This window comes from Mustela erminea, chromosome 1 (genome assembly GCF_009829155.1).
Source record: "Mustela erminea isolate mMusErm1 chromosome 1, mMusErm1.Pri, whole genome shotgun sequence".
Lineage (NCBI taxonomy): Eukaryota > Metazoa > Chordata > Mammalia > Carnivora > Mustelidae > Mustela > Mustela erminea.
This window is the reverse complement of record NC_045614.1, coordinates 19,433,139-19,455,485: the sequence shown is the minus strand read 5'-3', so window position 1 is coordinate 19,455,485 and position 22,347 is coordinate 19,433,139. Positions and strand designations below refer to the sequence as shown.

General features: G+C 61.0%; 1 protein-coding gene across 3 annotated transcripts in view; it reads right to left on the bottom strand.

The window, feature by feature from the left end:
- Positions 1-1,261: 1,261 nt before the first annotated feature.
- The window catches only part of BSN (bassoon presynaptic cytomatrix protein), a 96,320-nt gene continuing 75,234 nt past the window's right edge, over positions 1,262-22,347 (bottom strand). For 2 of the 3 annotated variants that reach the window (XM_032319825.1, XM_032319844.1), the window contains 8 exons: positions 15,351-21,986; positions 10,487-12,557; positions 9,392-10,185; positions 9,159-9,258; positions 8,262-8,393; positions 7,780-7,834; positions 7,339-7,431; positions 1,262-5,230 (listed from right to left, as the gene is read on the bottom strand). In XM_032319825.1, the coding sequence (XP_032175716.1) occupies positions 7,794-7,834; positions 8,262-8,393; positions 9,159-9,258; positions 9,392-10,185; positions 10,487-12,557; positions 15,351-21,986 (9,774 nt within the window). In that variant the 3' untranslated portion in view covers positions 1,262-5,230; positions 7,339-7,431; positions 7,780-7,793. The remainder of the gene's footprint in view (positions 5,231-7,338; positions 7,432-7,779; positions 7,835-8,261; positions 8,394-9,158; positions 9,259-9,391; positions 10,186-10,486; positions 12,558-15,350; positions 21,987-22,347) is intronic. The other variant, XM_032319835.1, reaches the window with a different exon arrangement.

Genomic DNA, 22,347 nt, shown 5'->3' with positions numbered 1-22,347 from the left:
CCCTGGAGGGGCTCCGAGGCAGATGGGAAGAGGAGCGCAGAGCCCTAGGTAGCTGGGCAAAGAAGGGCGGATGCTGCGCTCTGAGGGTGTTGCCTGGGCTTATCGGCCACCAGGCCTACCCCAAGAGCTATCTGACCCTGCAGCCCTCAACTGCCCTGTTCAGTGGCACCTTGCTGGGGATCGTAAACCAGTAGGTTTCTGCTTGCCTCTCCAGGCCTCGTCCAAAGCTCTTGCGTGCAGAGGGTCTCACGGAGTCAGGCTCTACTAGAATCAAAGAGCTTCCTGTGGACAGGAGAACCTGGGCAGGCAGGCTGACTCCCTCGGTGTCCCACAGTGGCACAGAACTGAGTGGCTGTGATGGCAGGGAAGGGCAGGAGAGACTAGGCACCAGTCAGGCTAGCAGGGGTGTCCCTTACTTCATAGACCCAGAGCCTGGCTGGTCTTCCACACCTGTCTGACCTGAGCAGAAAGGATGACCACAGCCACCAATCTGAGCAAAAAGGTTGGAAACTAAGATATTCATCACAGCATTGCATATTGTATTAAGGAAAACCAGGACCATGGTGCTCGGCCTTCAGTGTGTGTACTGCAGACTGGCTATAAACTTATCGTGCAGCTGCCTGGAAGCCGCATATTGGAGGATAAACACCTAATTACGTGGGATGAACATGTAGAAATAAACAGAAGGCTAGGAAACAGAGGGTACTGCACCTTCTGACTTCTGTTTAAAATGAAAAAGGAAAATACAGGAAGGAAGGCCCTACGTCAAGTTACGAACTCTGCAGGAACGTCAGAGGTGAAGCTGATACTCTTTCCTTTATCTGCGTCTTAAAAATCTTCTGGCAGCTCTGGGTTACTTTGATAAGGAGGTTCTCCTATCCTTTTGGGGAACGACTAAGGTCTGGCAGCCTCCCAAGAGTTCACGGATTGAAGTAGACACAGTCGGGTAGACAGGTGTAGTGCTTGTGGAAAGCACCAGGGGGCAGCACCTGCTCACTGGCTCACCAGGAAGCAGGCCCCAGAAAGCTGTTCCATTTGGACACCCGTCTTGGAGGCAACATCTCCTCCCTCCAGGTCCAAACTTGGGACCTGCCCTGGGCCTCTTTGTGGAGGGCCATTGATTTTGGCCGGCTTGGTGTAGACACAGCATGGCCTTGCCAGCACTTCCATCACTTGGCCCTTTGACTCTCCCTCTAACTGAACAGACAGGATTATCCCAAGTTTGGGGATTTGTTCCTTGGGCTAAGCCTTCAATGGCAGAAACCATCCCAGAGACAGTCTTTAGGTTGTTTATATCAAGTCCTTTTATTCTGATACCACAGAATTACCTTGTCACAATACAGGGGGAGGGACACCGAAGTACCACGAGTTCTCACAGAGCACAGGAGGACGGCACACAATTCACAAGGTCATGTGGAGGACTCGGGTCATTGCACTTACAACTGTAAACTTGTTTGTTTGACTTTGTACAGCACTCTTCCCCCCTCAGATAAAGGAGAGAAGGAAAGAAAGGGAGGGAGGAAGGGAGGAGAAAGCAAAACAAGACATGGAAGCTAGCAGAGGAAAGGCGTTGGGCAGCTGCCACTCTCCAGGGCACTGGGCTTGGAGAGCGGGAGCCAGTTTGATCCCAGAGGCTGAATGAGGCAGACACGCACACACATACACATTCACACGCTTGTTCACATGCATACACACACAGTATCTCACGATTTCCATGGCTCTCCAGCGCCACCCCAGTGCACGTGGGTACCCAGGGAGACAGAGATGATGTCTCTGAGGAGTTTCAGTTGGTCAGGCCTATCCCTCTGACCCTGTCGGAGTCCACGATGACAAGTATTTACAGAATGGGGGAGGGTGGCAGGAGGGCGGGGGAAGGGCCAAGAGGCCAGGGCCATGCTCCCATGGCAAAGTAACTGCCTGGAAAACGCCCCAAGGGCTCCAGAAGACAGGCCGCAGTTACTGCCACCACTGCCCTCTCATCATGGGCCCTGAGACTGCATTCTCTTCCCAAGGACTAAGTGAGTGGGTGGGAGGGGGGATGTCGCTGTGAAGTTAGTGTATTGGGCCCTAGAGTGAGCAGAAACCCTTGCTCATGACGCTGGGTAGGCAGGTGTGGAGAAGGCCTAGACTGCATCCCAGATGCTCTTTGCCCACTTGGAGATGTGCTTGATGCTCTCCACCACCCAAGACACCCAGTGCTGGTCCCTCAGGCTCTGGCTGCCGTGCCCCAGAGTCACGGCAGCAGCTGCACAAAGGTCAGGACACCTGTGACACAGAGAGGCCTACTCCAGCCACCTTCACATGAGGTGATGGCTACAGATGTGTCCTGTGGGTAGCTTGGGGAGTAGGGAGTGGCAGATGTCAGAAAGTTCAAAATCAGAGGGCTTGGTCAGAAAGGAAATTCGAGAAAAAGTCAACGTTTTAGAGCCTGAGACTGGGCCTGAGGGAGGTGGACACTGCTGCCTTCTCCCTGCCTGCTCGCTGTTCCTGGTCCCATCCCCTGGCCTTTCATGGGAAGGATTACTGCCTTGGTCCCCCTTGTATCCAGCCACCAGGCCCATCCCCACATAGACCTGGCCCTGGGTAGTCAGAGGTGATGGACAGTGGCCTTCCTTAGCCCTGGCTCAGAAGGGTTCTTACAGCCCAGGCCTGATCTCTGGGATGAGGCAGGTGTCCCGGGGAATGGGCCCGAATCCAGGAAGTCACAGGCCCAAAACAGGTCGACAGCCCCTTGTCCCATCCACAGCTGCCAGAGGTGGGCCAGGATCCCCCTCTGAAGGGCTGTGTAGACCTTACTGGAAAGCATGAGAAATGTGGACCCCTGAGAAATGCATGGTGCAAACCAGAGCAAACTGGAGTAAGGCCAGGCCTCGAGGGGTCGGGTAGTCACTGCCTGCTGCACGGCCGGCTCAGTCAGAGAGAAGCTGGGGTGCGGGGGGGAATACCTGGGTTTCAGGGACAAGGGTGGGCAGGGAGTTTAGGTCCTGGGGACAGATGGAAAAAATGTCACAACAGAACCTTCTGTGAGTTTTGCTGTTGAGAAGCTTCCCAAGAAACTCAGCTTGAAGCTACTGTCTATGGGAACACCTGCTCTGGTCCAAGATGGCGTTGTCAGCTGTCCTCGCCACAAGTGCCAGAGGTCTAGTTCTTCCTGAGCACCTGTTGACCCTCCCCCCACCTCCCGCCACCCCAGCCTCTAACTCTTGGCTCACAGACCTTGGAGCCGCCCAGCTACAAAGGAGAGGCATGGAGCATGTGCATTCAGCAGCTGGGGACCCTAGGACGTATCCAGACCCTGCCCTTGGCCTCTGTGTCTCTGGCCAGAGACATAGCCCAGCTCTGTGCCTGAGCCATGTCCCACTGAAAGGGGTGGCCAGACACCCCTGGCTCAGGGATGGGATAAGAGGGGGAGCAACTCACAGATGGAAATCCTACAACAAACCTTTGGACTGTTCACCCACGCACTCCTGTGTGGGCCCCACCAGCATGTCTACTCCAGAGGCTTCTTTTCACCTGCCATCCTGGTTCGAAAAGCCCGTGGGACGTGTGAGGCCCCACACTGCTTGCCCCACAGCCTGGCCAACAATTCCAGCAGGTCCTCACTAGCTTGTGCAGAAGTCAGCTAGAAGCACTCCAGGAGGAGAGGTTCTGAGGCAAAAAGAACTCCCAAGCAAGAGGGTCAAGCATTTAAAATGGATGAAATCGTGCAAAAAGGCTGCGAGCTGTGCATGCTCCACTGCCCGACAGGCGACGGTGACTCACCTGGCAGCAGCGAGTCTTGCCACAGGTCAAACATGCCACAGACTGAGAATTTCACACACACGGTGGGAGCAGGGGGCGGGGTGGGGGTTGATATGAGCATATCTATCCGGTTTCTCAATTGCATGTTTGCAATTGACTCCTTATACATAACATGGAATTTATTAAATATTAACAGTTGTCTTTGAGGGTTTATATTTCATTGCATAGAACGTTAGAGATGAGACTGGTGGGGGTGCCCAAGAGGAAGGGAGGCCCCCAGGGTAAGGGCCTTGGGGAGGAATGCCACCCAGTCCGCCAGGTGGGTGGACGGTGCCATGCTCCCCAGCACAGGGCTCTGGGCACGGCCCTCAGCTGGCAGGCCTGGCCCCTCTGCTCTGAGCACGCCCACTGGTGATGGCTTAAGAAGGACTGGATTGCACAGTAAACAGAGGCGGGCTGAGGGGCCTCCCTAGACCTCGCCCTGGGGTTGTGCTCTTGGTAGCCTGCTGCCCCCTATTGCTTCTGAGTCAACATTCTCCCTGTGCTGAGCAGGGGCAGAGCAGAGAGGAAACCAAACCATCAGTCACAGGTGGTGGAGGGGAGAGGCAAGGAGGTGTGCAAAGAAAAAGAGAGAAGGGGGAGAAGGAGAAAAAAAAGAAAAATGCTTATGAGGTATACATGTAAATTAAACTGAAATGATTAAGGCTGTTCTTGAAATCAAAAGAAATCCCCAGGTGTACAAACAAGGAGCTGGCTGGTCGAGACAATGGTGGTGCTGCTGGGATGTCACGATGGCTGGGGTGGGGTCGGTGGGGGCGGGGGGATGGCTTTGAGATGGTGGCAGGCGTGCTATCATGCTGCCACCCATGGGCTGGGAGAAGCCTCAGCCAGTGCCCACGCTGCTTTTCGGTGCTATGGCCTCTTATTTCAGCGATGAGACAGTGTTAGGTCCTAATGTTTGTAAAGTTCTCCCAACCCCACACTAGCCACATGGAGGTCTGCTCCAATGTCACCCAGAGGGCAGGGTGAGGGAAGCAGGGCCCTGTGGCCACAGAGGGATCCGGGCCAGCTGGAATGTGAAGGAAACGGAGCCCGGGGCCCCCAGCCCTCGGTCAAAGCCCCTCTCCAAGGCTGTGGAAAAACTTCTGGCATCGTGGAGGGAGGGCAGCGTCCGTCAAAAACAGGCAGCCCGCACCCAAACTCTGTGTATAACGCATAGGAAGCCTGGCTGGCCGGGCCGCCGTGGTAGGGTGTCCGGAGAGGGCTCCTCCCTCCCAGCGAAGGCTAGGCCTCGAAGGTGGTGCCCTGAGGAGAGCAGGGTCTCTGGAAAGACAATCACAGGTCCCCCGGGCCAGTGGTCCCAACATGTCCAGCAAATGCTTCACCCAGGCAGCTGCTGTTAGAAAACATCTCGTCCTCAACTGAGGCCTGCCTGCCACGTCCCACCTGGTGTGAGTCTTTGGGCGAAGGGTTTGCCGGATTGCGGATGCTTGGAGGAGAGAAGGAGGGAGGGGGAGGGAAAGAAGGAAAGAGAGAAGGATGTCGTCAAGAAGTGTGGAGGGCTGCGTCCCATCCTTGCCTTCATCTTGGTTGGTGGCCTGCCAGGCACGGCTGGCCTGACTCTTTCTCCCGCATGGGGTCCCCACCCACCGAGCCTTGGGGAGATGGGTGCCTGAGCCATTTTGAGGTCACATTGGGAAGGACGGGAAGCAAGAAGAATCCAGTTGGCCAGGAAGGGACATTTCTTGAATATAACAGAAGTTGCTTCAGAGGAAGGAAGATGGGGTTTTGTTGAAAAGGGCCAGCCTCCCCCAGCCCGCTTCTGAAATGGCCATAGAAGACACCAGGAGATGGGCACTCACACAAGCCCTGACTGCTTAGCCCAGTGGCTGGCCAGATGCCAGAACCCGAGGGAGACCCCTTTAATGACAAAGTTAGTGGCCTAAGGGCCCACCCAGTTTGCGTAACAGGCCGCAGAACAAAACTGTGCCCGGGGTTCCTTTCGCTCCTCTGTGATGGCACCCTAGCCCTAAGCCCAGGGTGGGTTCTGCCACGGAGTCGGCCCATGGGCTGCCCCTCCTTCCCTTCAGCATAATTTGTTATTTCACATCTCTTCCGGGGCAACCCCGAGGAAACATCCGTCTGGGCGGGAGAGCGGCAGGGAGCCCGCCGTTGTGGGCTGAGGGCAGGAGGAACGCTGTGGGAGCCACACTGTGGCCCTTCACTTTTGCCTACAAAACCCACCTGAGCTGGTTCCCGCCCCCTTGGACTTCACCCCTGACCCCCATTTCCCTCTGCTGTGGCTCTGGCTGTGCTGGCCTTTTGTCGGGTCCTGAGGCCTACCTGTCCCATCCCAACATCATCCTGCCTCAAGCCTTACCTCACGCCACCCACTTTCTTCAGAGCAGCCCCAGTGATCCATAACCTGCCTCCCTGGCTTACCAACACTTCTCACCTTCAGAAATCACCTTTTTCATCTTTTTATGCTTTTAGCTTATTTATTCTCTGTCCCACTCACATGGACTGTCAGCTTTGGAGGGCAGGGACTTGGTTTTGTTCCCTGCTGTATCCCTAGCACCTGGAACAGGGCCTGGTACCTGCCTACGGCCTGACAAACATTTGTGGAACAAATGGATACATGGATGGAAGACTGGGCCTTTCAGCGCCCCCACTGTTCCCCCAGAGACAGGCAGCCCTTGGGAAACTACACCCAGCTCCTTCTTCAAGCAGCTCTGGTCTGGGCTCCCTGGTGACTTGCTGGCTGACCTTCTGGCCCTGCCACACTCATGCGGGCTCCCCCTGAGAAGCATCCAAAACCCTGCGCTCTGAAGCTGAGAAGTGGCAAAGGAAGGGAAGGGGAGAGGGCCCTAGGGTTATGGAGAGGTAGGAGGTGGTCCCTGACTGGGCACAGAGCAGGGCCGCCAACCAGGCTGCCCTCCCTGCCACCCTAGAGGGCACACCGCCTCTCTCTCTGACACAGAGACAGGGCTGAGGCCAGAGAGGGCTCCAGGAGGAGGCTTCTCACTCCAAGCTGGTCACTGCAGCCCAGACAGAGCCAGGGCTCCCATGTAGAGGCCCCTGCATTCTCTCCCTGGGCTGACCTGGTTGGGGGCTGAGACCGCCCTCCGGGGACCTTGCTCTCCTCTGTTCTGTTCCCGTCTGCCTCACTTGTCATTCTGCTCTCCTATCTTGCAGGTCAGGGGTTCAGCCTGTGAAGCCAACAGTGTTTGAAGTTCATGCCCATGGCTGCGGAGCTCTGCAGGGTTGGGGACTCTAGCCCCACCTGACTGTCTGGAGCAAAGTCCCCAGCACCGGCCTCAGGGAAGGGGCTTTGGAATCAGTGCCCAGCGCGCACAGCCCCCAGGTTGAGAGGCAGGGTTGGCTCATGATTGGGTCCTTCCCCAAGGTTACTCCCTGAGTCACCCCAGCCAGCTCAGGGGTCTCTGCCTCTCAGGTAGCTGCCAGACCCATCCCAGGTGAAGGAAGCCCAGCAACCTCCTCCCAGTTTACACTTGCAGGAGCTACATGGGTCCAGTCAGCCAGGCCTTGGACCTTCACCCCTTCCGCTGGTCCACATACCCTGGACCTGACACTCACTGTTATACGCAGAGTCCAGAGCTGTGCCCAGGCCTCTGACTCCAGAGATTTTTCCACAGCAATGATATCATCTCCCTTCACCTCTTCAAGAGCCTGTGGAGTATTTACAGAGGAGGGTTGGGGAAGAGCTGCGTCCCAGGGGGCCCTACCTACAAACTGAAGCCAACTCAAGGCTGGGAGAGCCCTGGGGTGGTGGTGGTAGGGGGTGGTGGAAAAGGACAAGGGGATGTTGGCCCCAGCTTCCCTTGCTGCGCCCTCTACTGAGTTGTCCCCTGTGTTAGGGCCTCTGTGCACTGGGTCCCTTCTTCTCCTCCTCCCTCATCCAGGAGAGGATACTGCACCTCTGGCCACATCACCCACTGCTGGAGACCAGACTCCTCCTAGAGGCTCCCTCAGGACCCCCACATGAAGGGAGGCTCGGTCTAGGCAACAGATACTTACCCTGCAGGGCATGGTCACCAGAATGAGGAGAACTTTTTGCCAAAAGCAGAGACAGCTGTGACATAGAAAAAGGAGAGAGGCGTCAGGAAATCGGACTAGAGTCCCTCCTAGTTGGGGCCACTTGGCACCGTGAAGCCCAGTCCAGCCCAAGGGGCAGGGACATCCCACACCCCCCACCACCAGAGAGCCACTGGGCAGCGGCAGGTAGACCTTGGCTGGCCTGTGGCTGACTGGCTGAGCCTGGAATCATTGCCCAGACCCAACCCTGGCCACAGCAGGGCCCTGGAGCTGCTGTCCAGCCCAAGGGGCAGGGACATCCCACACCCCCCACCACCAGAGAGCCACTGGGCAGCGGCAGGTAGACCAGGCTGGCCTGTGGCTGACTGGCTGAGCCTGGAATCATTGCCCAGACCCAACCCTGGCCACAGCAGGGCCCTGGAGCTGCTGTCCACGACGGAGCCACGGCTGCGGGCAGTGCCTACCTTCTGTCAGCTTGCCGGCCTGCTCTGCTGCCCCACCAGGGAGGATTTTGGAGAGCACACTCTCACCCTCGGTGCCTGGCTGGCCGGCAGGAGCCCCTGGGGTCCCTCCAGGCCTGGCTCCGGCCTTCATGCCTAGGGGGAAAGAAACCACCATCAGGAGGCAGGGTTGGCCCTTCAGACTCCGAGTGGGAGAACAGCCCTGAGGGAATCTGAACATGGCAACCATGAGGTGGGAGAGTGAGGAGAAGAGAGAGAGGTAAGAATAGGAAGTTAAAGGCATGGGAGGAAGCAGAAAAAGGGAAGTTGAGGCAAGTGAGGAAGAAGAAGAGGAGGATGGGAAGACAGAAGGGAGGAGAGAGAGGAAGGAAAGAGATGGTAAGAAGCCGTGGTCCTGGCCCTGCACTTATTAGTCCCTTCCAGATTCCCTGCCCAGAGCTGCCTGGGCCTGAACGGCTCAGTGCTGGTCACCCCACTAGCTCATCCTTTTGTTTTGTTTCTTAAGATGTATTTATTTATCTTAGAGAGAGAGAGAAGGAGAGAGAGGGAGAACACACACAGGGGGAGGGGCCAGAAGGAAAGACTCTTCAAGCAGATTCTCCACTGAGTGTGAGCCCGACCCAGGGCTCGGTCCCATAACCCTCAAGCCACAAGATCATGACTTGAGATGAAACGGAGAGTCGGACGCCCAGCTCACTGAGCCACCCAGGTGCCCAACCACTAGCTCACTCTAACCCTGGGCTCATTTTCTGTTGGGAAGGTCTATGGAACTCTGGTCACCTTCTCAGGGAGCAGAGTGGGTGTGCGGTGCAGGGGAGCTCAGGGTGCCGGTGGGTGTAAGGAGACAGGGCAGGCCAGGAATTCTGGGCCGTGGCCGAGGGCACCACAACATAGGCTCACCTGCAGGTCCAGGTCCTGGTGGTGGTTGGGCCTGAGGAGGCCTCCCCTGTTGGGGTGCCTTGGCTGTCCCTTTAGCGCCATTCACCTGCTCTGCCCGTGGCTGTAACACAGAACCCACTGCTGAGATACTGTCCAATGACCCTGCCCACGCCCAGCTGGGAATCGAGGGCCCGTCCGAGCAGCAGCCGCAGCTTCCGGCCTGGGTCGGATCCGCATGCTGGAGCCCTACTTACCGGTCCTGCTGGCTGGGGGCCCGTGGCTGTGGTGGGGCCTGGCTGAGCCTTCCCCGCTGGCTGGCTAGTGGCAGGGGCCGGGCCCCGGGCAGCTTGCTGGCCCTGCTGCTGCAGCCGAGCCTGCGCCGGGGCTTGCTGGGGGGGCTGCACCCCAAGACCTTGCTGTTGCTGTGCTTGCTGCTGCGTCTGTGGCTGGCGCGAGACCGTGGCCGAGGGGGTCTGCCTCGATGGGGGCGGCTGTGACGGCTGCGGCCCGGGAGCTGCCTGCCGACCTTGTGGCTGTGGCTGGGGTTCTGGCTTTGGCTGTGGTGCAGTGGGCCCCGAGTGGGCCTGTCGGGAGCCCTTCTTGCTGTCAGAGGCATGATGGTATGCTGACGGAGCACGGGATGGCTGGGAGTATTCAGCGGAGCTGGGGTACCCAGGCTGACCCTTCTTCTGCATGGCCGGGCCAGGGCCGGGCTGAGGGTGAGGCCGGGCCTCGTGGCGACCCAGGTCCCGAGTGTGTGGTTTGGCAGCACGCCGGCCCGGCTCCTCGCCAGCGTGGCGGCCTGAGTGCCGCCCGTGGTCACCGTGGTGCCGGTGTTCCTTGGCTGAGGCGTGGCGGCTCGGGCCACCCTCATCATGTGGCCACAGGCCCTCCTCGGGGGGCTCATCGTAGTCGTGGTAGCTGTGCCTGGCAGGGCCTCGCTTCTGGGAGGAGGAGACTGCATGGCCCCCGTGGTGCCTGAACCGGTCAGAGCGGGCATCCCGGGGCTTATCAAACCAGTCTGTCTCCTCCTGGCCCAGGTGATACGCTTCAGAGACCAAAAACAGAACACCATCAACCCCCGGGCTGGCCGCAGTGGGAGGCCCAGCTGAAGCCATGCAAGGAAACCAGAGAGTGGGCGCCACAGCCACAAGCATTAACACTAGGCCCCCAGCCCGCCCCCCCACAACCAGGGCCAGGGCGCAGGAGGAGCCACCTGCAACAGGGCCCCCACTGGAGGAGGCGCCAAGTCAGGCCCCTCTGGGACATCTCAGGGCCCAGGGCCCCATGGGTGGGCAGGCCCCCCAGGGTGCTGAGCGGCTGCGGAAATCACCCCTGGCTGCCATTACCTTCGCTGTCGGAAACTACGCAGTGCGAGTCGTCCAGGATGTAGCCCTCCTCACGCTTATACATGTGGGCCCGAGGCCCGTCCTTGACGTGCTCCTGGACGTCAGGCATGGAGTGGCTGGAGCAGAACTGTGGGCAGCTGTCCCCAGGAGGAAGCGTGCCGCCGGCAGGGCGGGGCCGCCCCAGGGGGCTGACGGGGCTCTCCTCTTCAGAGGTCTGGCTCCGCATGGGAGGCCGGGCCCGGCCGTGGGCCATGCTCAGGGATGAGGGCTTGGGGCCCGCTTTTTGGAGTCGTTCCACTGCTTCCCGTTCCCGCTCATATCCTTTGCCCCGGCCACCGAAGTCATGGCTGGACAGCTTCTCCCCACTGTATGCAGAGGCCCCCCGGGACCGGCTGCTCCCTCCATACATGCGGTCATCCTCCTCCACTGGGTCCCGGCTGGACATCCCATAGTACCTCTGCTGCTCATACACGTTCTTCTTGAGCCCGTAGGTGATTTCGTCCTGGAACTTCCTGCCCCGAGAGGCCAGGCTGCTGCTGACAGCAGGGGAGGGGTAGGAGGCCAGATCTGACTCCACGTCCTTGGCCTCTTCGATAGGGGAGAACTTGGAGATCTTTTGCTCCATGCCCTGCTTCCGGTGCTTGCTGCGCTTTGAGGAGATGGCCGCTGGTGCCAGGCTCTTGGACGGATGCTTGGGCCCCATGGGGCCTGGACCATACTTCTCCGCTCGAGTCCCGTGTCTGTAGTCGCTGTCACCATAGTAGTGGGTGCTGGTTGGTCGGCCATTGGTCTCCATACTCCGGTGGTGGCTGCTCTTCCCACGGGGGTCATAAGAGTCCTCCTCGGATTCTTCCTCTCCTCTGGTGTAGCAGCAGGGCAGGACAGGCCCCTCCAGGAGGCCCGGTTCTGCGGGCTCTTTCCCAGGACGCCCGCCGCTGCTCGGCCCCAGGGGCTCCAGTCGCTGGCTCTCAGGGGCAGTGGAGGTGCTGTCCTTGGTCAGCTCACTGATGTCGTCAATCATCACGTAGTTCCGAGGGACATTCTGCTCCAGGCTGGTGTAATGGGAGTCAGCGGGGTAGGTGGAGGCTGAGCTCAGGCTTACGCTGCTACGGTCACCGGCCCGGGGCAGCTCAGCAGCTTTGCCTTGCTCATAGCTGCTGCTGACTGCTGGGCTGCTATAGCTGGTTTCAGACGGGGCTGAAGACATGGCCACGACAGGGCTGGCGATCACCTCATAGTTAGTGGGCACCTTCTGTTCCAAGTCAGCTAGTGATGTCTGGCGTGGCTTCTGGTGGGGGGCGCGGCTGTCAGCGGGGACCGAGAAAAGAGCGCTCTGTGTGGTTGGCATGGGTGTTTGGGCTGTGTAATGGCCTGTGGGACGGAAAGGCTGTTGGCCCGGCAGGCCAGGCTCAGCTGGATAGCTGGTGCCGGGAGGAAAAGCAGGTGCTGGGTATGTGCTGCCAGCGTAGGTGGGTGCTTGGTGGGCCGGGAATCCATTCTGAGTTGGCCCACCACTGCCTGCAGGATACTGCGGGGCCGGTGGGAACCGGGGCTGTTGGAAGGCAGTGGGGCCAGAAGGGGTGGCAGGAGCAGCGGCAGTGACAGGGAAGTCTGCATACTGGCCGGCGGGAGTGGCACAGCCCTGGAGCCGCAGCTGGTTGAGCTCGCTGTCCGACAAGTAGTCACGATGCTCGCCGAGCCCACGCAAGGGTGGGTAGTCACGGCCACCCCGGTCTTTGGCCAGAGACTCTTTCCGCTGCGTGATGCCCAGCTCCAGGTACTTGAGCTTGGCGTCGATCTCCTTCTCCTCCTCATCCAGCTCTGCTTGCTTCTTGCGCAGCTTGGTGGACTCATGCTCCACCAGCCGCAGGTCCCGGTCCAGCTCCCGGAGCAGGCTGGCCTTGGTGGCAGGGACAGCGGTGGGCCCCGCCAGCCCGTGCTGCAGCAGGCTGGCTGCATACAGCTGTGGGGGGGCCTGGCCAGCCAAGGGCAGGTGAGCCTCCTCTGGAGGGGGGCTGGGCAGTGTCCGCTTCACCTTGCGGACCAGGCCGTTGGGTGGCAGCGCCGACACCTGAGACAGAGGGAAGGGCGGGCAGCACTGAGACCCAAGGTGTGGGTGACTTGGTGGGGCAAAAGGTGGAAGAGCCCTGGCTTGGGTTGGGGCAGAGGCTTGTCCCCATACAGTGGGTGCTCTGATTCACCAGGCAGCCTTGAGGCCGGCCCTGTCCCCGCACTGGTGGAGATCACCGCTGTCCTGCGATCCTTTCACAGCCCTTCTCCCTCCCAGCACTTTGGGCAGCAGCAGGGGAAGGGGGGACCAGGTGCCCCTCTGTGCTGGTCTCTAGGACTGGCCTGCCTCTGAGAACCTCTAGCACGCAGAGGCTCTGAGAATCCCTGCCCTGGTGTCCTGTGGGCTGGCCACTCTCTGTCTCCCACGGAGTGTCCTAGGGCGAGGAGGGTACAGTCTGACTCTGGGGTTAGGTATAGCAGCCGGTGGGGACCAAGGGCAAGTGGAGGGCCATGGACAAAAATGGAGTGGCTCCTGGGTGCCCAGCAGGCTCCCTAGAGGATCATGGGAAGGGGCACATGCTGACTGTATGTCAGTTACTGTAGGCGCTGGGTCTTTTCCTGCCTCCTGCCGGACTTCTCTTCTAAATGACCCATCCAACTAGCTGCCCTGTGCCACCACCTGCCAAACCCTCTGCACTATTCTCTCTGCCTGGTCCCCAGTTCCTTCCACATTCCCATGAGCCCCCCACTCTCTGGGGCTACCAGCTCCCCTTTAGGGCCTCTCTGGCTCTATCTCTGGCTGCATGGCTTCCTGGTCCAGGCTCCTTAATGCTGCTGTCCCCTCACCCTCCAGCTCTCCTTGCCTGCCCTGATGTTCCACATTGCCTGAAGGTCCACGTCGCTGGAAAGTTTACACTGGGGCCTTTGTCTCTATCTCTAGCTCTGAGCCTTCCCAGAGTGCCCCAGGCCTTTGTGTTTTCATGAACCACCCAAGTCCCCAAAATACACCAGGGCCTGACATTAAGCTTCTTGCTTTTCACCTTGCCAAGAAACTACATAAAAATCTCCGACCCACTCTCACATGTCATCATAAAGGAAATGATAGTGTGTCCCAGAACTTAGAACAATGGGTAGGCCTCTAACAATAAATTTCATGGGGAGCCTGGGTAGCTCAGTTAGTTAAGTGTCTGCCTTTGGCTCAGGTCATGATCCCAAGGTCCTGGGATCAAGCTCCATGTTGGGCTTCCTGCTCACTGGGGAGCCTGCTTCTCCCTCTCCCTCTGCCTGCTGTTCCCTCTGCTTGTGTTCTCTCTCTCTGCCAAATAAATAAATAAAATCTTTAAAAATGAATAAAGAAATAAATTTCACTTTGGACATGGAACCCACTGTGGGGCTTGTACTCACAACCCTGAGATCAAGACCTGAGCTGAGATCAACAGTTGGGACGATTAACTGACTCAGCCTCCCAGGCGCCCCTATAAATTTTACTTTTTGAACTCTTCACTCTATTGTTCACGTTTTTTTATTTTGGTTGCACATCACGAGTGCCCATCATGGTGGGGCACCACAAGGGTGAGACACCCTGACACCTGATTCCATCACCATGCTCTCTGGCCTGCACACCCCAGGGCTCTCTACTACCTAAGCTCATCCCCTCCAGGATGCCACCTCAAGGCCCCACCCTCTCCTCTGCATCACACCCAGGACACAGGTAGACATATCTCACTGATGCCTCCAGTTCCACCCTTTTCCCCCAGGGCCATCGTGCGGTCTTTCAGCCCATCTGCCCACATTCTGCCCGGGAAGCTTTCTGAAATACCCATCTTGGGGCACCTGAGTGGTTCATTCAGTCGGTTAAGCATCTGCCTTCGACTCAGGTCTTGATCTCGGGATCCTGGGATGGAGCCCCACAGAGGGCTCCCTGCTCAGTGAGGAGTCTGCTTCGCCCTCTCCCTCTGCACCTACCCCCCCCCACTCTCTTTCTCAAATAAATAGATAAAATCTTATTTAAAAAAAAAAAATACCCATCTTGCCCTCTCTCACCTGCCTGAAAGCTGCAGAGGCTCCAAGGCCTACAAAAAAAAACCCCATGTTCCTTAGCCTGGCACCCCAAATCCTTGGCATTAGGCCCTTGCATCTCCCATCTCCCCCTGCATGGCAGTCGGCAACAGGGCACCTCGCCCAGTCGCAGGGCACTCTTTGGCAACTAAAGCCATAGGCAGCGGTAGGTTCATGCTGCAGGGATCCCTGCCTAGAGGAGCAGACAGGAGTGTAAGCAGATTTACTGAGGGTCATAGAGGGGCAGGGGACAAGAGAAGACCAAGAGCACGCTGCAGCCTCTTGGGAAAGACATTGAAGGCCAGGCCCGGGGCTTGGGCTTCCTGTGGGGCCGTGACAGCCAGGACAGGGCTGGGTAGTAGGGAGCAGCCCGGCTGGGTCAGTGTTGCTGATTTTCTAAGGCCACATCCACAGTGGAGGAGCAGCTACTCCTCCACTGGGAGGAATGGGAGGGGCCCGGTCTGGGGAGGGAGGTGCTAGGGGCTGGACCAGGTACGGCTGTGAAGAGGGAGGGCTGAGGGAAGGCTGAGGTTTCCAGTGGCGTCTGGATGGGTGGCTATGGGGGCAGGGCGTGAGTGTGTATTTGCCCACCTAGCTGTCTTTGCCGGGCTACCCACTCCACAAGGTGTGCACTGAGGAAGGTCCAGTCCTCATCCTCAACTCCTTCCTCTGGGCCTCTGGAGCTGGAGGTGACTCCACCATTCCCCCCCCAGCCCGGGGAGATACCCCTCCCTGTGGGGCCCTCAGGCTAGACAGAGACCCCTGTCCCACCCTGGACCAGCCCCTGTGCCCATACCTGGCTACCCAGTCCCCCCTGGTGCTGGTAGAGGGAGAACCTCTCTTTGGCAGACTCCTCGGCGGTGGGGCTGAGGGGCTTAGGGTCGGACAAGGACCGCTGCAGGGTCTTCATGGGGCGAGGCAGCGTCTGCTGGCGGAGAGCACTGTCAGCCGTGAAGTGCTTCTGGGGACTCACGTGAGCCTTGTTCAGCCTCTCACTGGAAGCAAAGGAGGTGTCCAGGAGCCGGTGGGGGGACAAGGGTGAGACCGGTGAGTAGAGGACCTGGGGGGACTTGGGAGGCTGGCGGCTCACGAGCTGTGACAAGGACTCTGGGGGCAGCTGGGCCTGGTAGCCAATCTCCAGGGGATCCGGCTTCTTTTTTTCAAATCTGCCCAGGGGCCCTGGGGCGACGATCTGGATGCCGGGCAGGTAGGGGCTGATGGCGGTCGGCCCTACAAGCTGGGGCCCAGCCACACCCTGGGGCTGCCCCTCGGGCTCTGTCTGGCAGGCCAGGCTCTCCCCGCGCCCAGTCTTCTCCGGCGCCGAGATGTACCGTACGATCTCCACCTTGGGGTCGGTCGCAGCCGTGATGTGGATGGCCGGAGAGACCCTGGGCAGCTGGTCGGGCTCCGTCTGCACGGAGCAGTCACTGATGGTCTGGATGCCCACGCTGCTCATGGCCCTGGCGGTGGCAGCCGCAGGGGATGGCGAGGCAGCAGCATCATGCTTGCTGTCCGAGCCTGAGTCCGAGTGGCGGGAAAGTCGGGACCGCCGGCGGCGCACGGGCTGCTCCCACTCAGCGCTGTCCTCATCGTCCGTCTGCACGCTGCAGTCGGCGCTCCGCCGCGCCCGGCGCCGCCGGGTCAAGAGGTAGCGGCCCTCCCCCTCCTCGTCGTCCGTCTGCACACTGCTGTCCGCGATCCTCCTGACCGTGCAGGGCTCAGGGCCCGACTCCTGCTCGCAGGCATCCCGCAGGCGAGGCATAGAGTGCCGCTTCTTGATGCCGCCGCGGCCCGCCTCCCATGGCTCCTCAGTCTGCAGCGACATGTCCGAGGCGGAGCTGGGGAGGCCCCGATGCAGCCCGGGCCCCTCTGGCCCTGCCACGGCGATGAAGGCTGTGTGGCTCAGAGGCGGCCAGTACTGGCCATTCTGAGCCAGCTCCGGGGCCGCGGGGGGAGGCCCCCGGCCCGGTGCCTCGCAGGCGACGGGGAAGGGGGCCTTCTGCCGCTGCTTCTGCTCCTCTAGCTGCTGCTGCAGCTGCTGCTGCAGCTGCTGGATCTGCTCCAGCTGCAGGCGCTGCTGGGCCAGCTGCTCCCGCTGCAGCGCAAACTGAGCCTGCCGCTCCTCCTGTTGCTGCTGCAGCACGTGGTGCTTGATGGTCTGCAGCTCCTGCAGCTCCCGCTGCACCAGCAGCTGCTCTTCCTCGCGGTGCCGCTGCAGCTCCACGCGCTCCCGCTCCAGCTCCTCCTGCAGCCGCAGCTGCCGCAGCTTCTCCAACTCCACGCGCTCGCGCTCCAGCTGGAGTAGCTGCTCCTGCTGCTTCCGCTGCCGCTCTTCCTGCGCAGCGTCCTCTTTCTCCAGCCCAGGCCGGCTGGGGGCCCCAATGCCGCCCCCCAGAGCAGCATCTCCAGGTGGCTTCTGGGTGGCCAGCGGGGCCGGAGCTGGGGCTGGGGCTGCAAGGGCCTCCTTGGCGGCGGCTGGGGTGGCCGTGGAAAGGGGCTCTTCCCGAGCCACCCCTGCAGGAAGCTCTGGCCTGGGTGTGCCCCCAGCCCCTGGGGCCTTGGCAGCCGCGGGTTTCCCCAGGTAGACAGGCCCCTCAGCAGGTGGAACACTGGAAGCAGCAGGGAATCTGCTTGGTGCGGGATATCGGTACACCCCGGTGGGCCCAAGAGGTATCCGGGGGGCGATCACAGGCATGCGTGTCAGGCTGGTGAGCGGCACAGCGGTGACTCCGCCAGACACGTAAGGCCTATACATGCCACGGCGCACCATGGGCCGCAGGACTGAGGCGGGCTGGGTGGTTATGGGCAGTGTTGCAGCAATTGGAGTGTTGATAGTTGAGTAGATCATGCCGTCGGCGGCACGCACGGTGGCTGTGGACGGCAGCAGCTGTCTGACTGCCGTTCCCTGGCCTACCGCAGGCCGATACTGGGCCAGGCTCCCAGGACTTGGGTGGCCCTCCGGGAAGGTGGGGTTCCCAAGAAGGCCGGGTCTGAGGGGAGCCAGACCCTGCGGGGCGCTGAGCCCAGGCCCGGGCTGGGGCTGATACTGCATGAGGTCAGGGCCACCGCCGCCACCACCGCCATGCCGCCCTCCATACTGGTCCATGGAGTTGAGGGCCGCACACATGCGGCTGATCTCGCGGGCAGTGGTGGCACTGTACTGGGCCAGGCTAGCCTCCTGGAAGCCAGCGGCATCTCCCCGCGGGCCATACCTGTGGTCTGAGTAGATGTTCGACACCGAACTGTAGCGGCGCATAGGAAGTGGGTGAGTCAGAACATCTGTGGGATGACGCAGGTCTGTGTACGAGCCGTACTGCAAGCCCTGCCCCAGGTAGCGTCCATCCACAAAGCCCAGGCTGTAGGAATGCTTCAGCGAGCTGAGGTCCACAGCGGAGTCTCGTCCGGGGCCTGGGAAGAGCTGCCCCATTCTGTGTGCATGGTAGTTGAGGCCCGCCTCAGCCAGATTGGTGTCAGACATGGAGGAGTAGAGCCTGCCGTGGAGGCCCTGTGGGTAGGGCCTCTGCTCCTCATGGGGCCCAGGCCCCGCTACCCCCTGTGCCCGGTAGGTGGGGGGCTCAGGAGGCTCTGGGTCCCGGGGACTGTAGAAGGGGCCGCTGCTCTGGCCAGGTGGGGCGATGTCAGCCACACTCTTCTCAGGGGCACTGGGGGTGGGGTGGAAGGTGCCTGTGCAGCTACTGCCAAAGGGGAACTTGTAGACCATGTCACAGCATGCCATCTGGCTCTCAGGCCTCATCCCAGTCAGGTCCAGGGCACCTGCAGGCTCCTCGGGGAGCAGTGTGGTCACAGTGCCTGCCGCACCCTCTCCCATCTGCACCACCACTGTGTGCGGCTTCCTGGCACCGGGCAGAGCGTGTGACCGCAGCTCTGCGGGGGCAGCCCGGTGGGGGTCAGTGCCAGGCTCTGGCATGGGACCTGACTTGAGGCCAACACTCTGGGCAGTGCCCATCTGAGTGATTAAAACGTCCCTTCTGGCCAGAGGTGCTACCTGGTTGGGCAGGTTATACCTGGCAAACTTGGCCTCCCTAGGTCTTCCACGGGGCCCGCCTCGGTATGGGGCCGTCTGGACAGCCTGTTCTACCTGCTTGACCTGGGCCAGACATACGGGGCTGCCCGCACCCTGGCCAAAGTCAAGCCGGCTCTGAAAGGGGTCTCCATAGACCACAGGCTGCTTTTGCTGAGCCATGAGCACAGATGAGGCCATGGTGATGCTCACGGTGGTGGAGGTGCTGAGGAAGGCATGGGTCTGCTCCTGAGCGTTGAGGTTGATGACCAAAGGCTGCACGGCAGTTGATTGCCGTCCTGGGATTGGATCCAAGGCAAGCCCATACTTCCTTGCTTCCACGGCAAGAGAGGTCAGGTCCATGCCCTGGTCAGTAAGGATGATGGGCGTGGGCTTGACAGCTGTGCGGAGATCTACCACAGCACTGCCCGGAGGCCGGGGGCCTGGCTCCACCCTAGACGTCCCGGGGACAGACGAGATCCGGCACAAGGAGATGTTCTCAGCAGGGAGGGCACCCCAGCCATATACTGCCAAGGGCCCCTCCGTACCAGCACTGGGTGCCCGTGGGAAGCCGGGTGGCCCAGGTGGCTCTGGGGGCTGCTGGGACGCACTTGGAGGTGTCGTCTGGCTGTAGCTGTGGGCGGTGGGCTGGGTGTCAGTGGGTGAACAGACTGGGGAGGTGGAGGCACTGGCATGCACCATCCTGGTCTGGCTGGAGGCATCTGATGCCAGAGTGATGACCATAACGGGGGCCTCCTGAGAGGACTGCTGCCAGACCAGGTGAGGGGTGCTGGGTCGGTGTGGCGTTTGTGTGCCCTGAGCCACCATGGGTGCCGGACTTGGGGCCCCAGGGGTCCGAGGCATGTCTGAGGCGGGGGTCGGGCTTGGCGTCTGTGTAGAGAACTCGGCTGTGGCCCTTGGCCCCAGCTTGCCAGGGGAGAATGTGGGACTCTCTGAGGGAGAAGATGGAGAGAGAGGTGGGCTGGAGCCGGTGAAGTAGGAATACCCCCGGGAGGCCTTGTGGGGGCCGCCCTCCCCATCACTCACACTCAGGGACTTGTCTCTGACAGCCCGTCCACTGATGGTGGGGCCGCTGAGGGCCTGGGGTAGCTCCTCAGTTTGGGACCCGTAGTTGGCAGTGGTTGGGCTCTGTCCATAGCTGTGGCCTACAGAAGATGGTGAAGGACTGCGCTCAGAGCCTGCTGGGGAGGTGGGAGTCATATAACCTCGTGGCAGGCCAGCTAGACAAGGAGCCATGGCCGAGGTGGCTGGGGCTCCAGGGCCCTGGGAGAAGGACACGCCTACCTCCTTAGAGGCAGAGCTGGGGGACGCAGGGGAGCTGTGAAGCTTAAGGGGGTCCTGAGGCTCCTTTGCAAAATGCTGAGTCACACGGACATCAGGAATGACTCGGCCACCACCACTGTCTGAGGAGGTGGAGCCGGAGAAGGACACAGGGGCCGCGAGCTGGGTGGGGCTGGTGCCAGGGGTGAGCGGCCCACCATTTTGCTTCATCGGGTCCATGTATGCGCTCTCGGCATTCAGAAACTGCTTCTCCTTCTTCTTGTCCTCTGCAAAGGCCAGGTCCCGGGAGGAGGCCTGCCGCATGCGGGCAATGCTCTGCGATGTCTGCAGGATCTCCTCGTACACGGCTGCCCCCAGGCTGGCCGCGGGGCCCTCCGAGGCAGGCTGTGCCGCGCGGCCATAGTCTTGGTCAGGGGTGTCCTGGTACTCAAAGGTGCCCTGGCTCCGCGGGCCGCCAGGCTGGGAGGGGCCGCCTGCCACCTGCCCCTGTTGTCTCTGGAGCAGCTCCGCCTTGCGCATCATCTCCTCGTAGGCCTCTTCTGCGCTCTTGAGGGGCCGGCCAGAGCTGGGAGGGGCCGAGCTGCCTGCGGGCGCCTCCGTTGGCGAGTAGAGGGACATGAAGGTGGGCAGGTTGTACTCGCTGCCCGACTTGTAGAGCCGGGTGGGGCCGCCGTCCAGGGCTTCGGCCTCTGAGTCGAGGGAGGGGGAGGGCGAGTACTCGGAGCAGGAGGAGCGATGGAGCTCCTCCATCTCCGCCGCCTGCCTCAGCTCCTCCGTCGGGGAGGCGTCCTCGATGGGGGACAGGTTGCTCGGGGGAGTCTTGGAGCGCTCACGCCGCCGCTGGGCCCGCAGCTCCTCCTTGTCCCGCCGGGTCTTTCGGGCCGTGCTGCGGATGCGCTGCTGCTCCACCTCCCGCATCTTCTCCTGCTCCCGCAGGAGCTCCTCCTCCTCCCGCAGCTCCTCCTCCTCCGAGGAGTCCTCGATGGTGGGCAGCAGGGGCCCGTGGGAGCGATGCCGGGCCTTGCGCTGCTGCTTGGCTTCCTCCAGCCGCTGCCGGCGGCTGGGGCTGCTGTCGCTGTCCTCCTCCAGCGAGGACAGGGAGGTGGGAGAGGTGCCCGAAGTGTAGCTGGGCGTGGAGGCCGGCAGCGTGGAGGAGTGCTCCCCGCGGGAGCGGTCCTCGGGCGAGCCCGTCAGGCTCTCCATCTCCAGCTCGGGCTCCCGCTCCAAGCCAGGGTCGGGGCCCTGGCCCAGGTCCAGCTCGTGGGCGTAGCTGCCCGTGCTGTTGAGCTCGATGGTCTTGAAGCGGCGGAGCCCACCCTGCAGAGCCGCAGTGCCATCCCCGGCCTCCGCTGGGCCTTCCTCAGAGAGCAGCTCCTCGTAGCCCGTCGTGGCGTTGTGCGGCAGCCGCCTCTTCGGTGGAGCCCCCTGGTCTTGGCTGGGCTCGGGCCGCGGCCTGGGGCCGCCCTTCTGGGCGGTGTGTTTGGCCGGGCCACGCCCAGAGGGGGCGGAGTCTTCCTCCTCCAGGTTGTCTTCCTCCGCGCTCATCTCCAGGATCTGCCGTCGCATGAACTCCTCGTCAGTCAGCTCTGCTGCCCGGGCTGGGGGCTGGGGTGGGAGAGGGGACAAGCCACCCTCACTGCTGTCCTCCACGTAGTCGTGTCTCAGCTGGCTGCCAAAGTCGTCCGAGGACTCGGCTGTGTCCGGCTGCTCCCTCTGGGGCCCCCACTCCAGGGAGTCTTCCTCCTCCTCCTCCAGGATTTCCTCCAGCTCTTCATCCGAGTCATAGGCCTCCGGCATGATGGACAAGGAGTGGGGCCTCCGCTTCTGCTCACCACCACTGCTCCTGGGCGGCTTGCTCGGCTCGGCCCGGGGTGCTGGGCCCTGGGCCTCCAGTGAGGGCCGCATGCTGCTGCCCACCTTGTGGAGCTCGGAGGGGCTGGGCGGGCGAGGCCCCGTCACCCCTGCGCTGTCCAGCTGCTCCACCTCCTGCTGTACGACACCTGTGATCTCGCTCTGGGAGCTGGAGACGCCATCCGAGGAGTAGCCTGTGTCGCTGAGGCTCTGTGGGCTCCGAGACAGGTCCTGAGAGTACGGCTTGCCCGCCAGCTCCTGCAGCAGGGTGAGAAGCAGACTCTTGACTCACTGCAGCAGATAGCTCACTGGGGAAGCCCGGCCCTCTCTGTCCAACCGAGGAAGGGGCCCTCCAACTCCCTGGGCACCATGGCCCACCATCCTCCATGTGTCTGGCCTTGGGAACCCCAAGCAGTCGTAGGTTCTCAAAGAGCAACACTATGAGGTTGAATGGTAGCAAAACCCACCAGAGCATTCAACTATGTGTCAGACACAGGACTAGCCTAGAACTCACAGGCTCCAGGCCCAACAGGGTTTCATCCAGGCCTCCCTTACCTCCTCCATGGCCCCAAGGGGCCTGCACCAGGCCTACATCCCAGAGAACCAAGCCTTTCCCTAG